This window comes from Apaloderma vittatum, unplaced genomic scaffold, assembly GCF_000703405.1.
Source record: "Apaloderma vittatum isolate BGI_N311 unplaced genomic scaffold, ASM70340v1 scaffold31003, whole genome shotgun sequence".
Lineage (NCBI taxonomy): Eukaryota > Metazoa > Chordata > Aves > Trogoniformes > Trogonidae > Apaloderma > Apaloderma vittatum.
In genome coordinates this window covers 1-201 of record NW_009706926.1, presented here as the reverse complement: position 1 = coordinate 201, position 201 = coordinate 1, and the positions used below count along the sequence as shown (strand labels likewise).

General features: G+C 68.7%; 1 protein-coding gene across 1 annotated transcript in view; it reads right to left on the bottom strand.

Moving 5' to 3' along the window:
* The window catches only part of TOR1B (torsin family 1, member B (torsin B)), a gene marked incomplete at its 5' end in the record, with an annotated part of 3,412 nt that extends 3,264 nt beyond the window's left edge, over positions 1 to 148 (bottom strand). Inside the window, 2 exon segments of the mRNA XM_009865979.1 lie at position 1; positions 3 to 148. The exon segment at position 1 is cut by the window's left edge and continues 137 nt beyond it. Coding sequence (XP_009864281.1) covers position 1; positions 3 to 148 — 147 coding nt within the window.
* Positions 149 to 201: the final 53 nt, after the last annotated feature.

Sequence of the window (201 nt, the reverse complement as noted above, 5' to 3'; positions counted from 1 at the left end):
TGCTCGGCGATGCCCGCCCAGCCGTGGAGCGAGAGCGTCAGCGGCTTCTTGGGGCTGGGGTTGTTGCTGAAGCCCATCACGGCCTTGAGCACCACGTCCTTGGCCAGGTGCTGCCCGAAGAGCTTGGTGTCCAGCTGCACCTTCAGCGCTGCGGGGACAGGGAGAGCTCAGCACCGCGGGGCCACCAACGCCTGCCGGGCA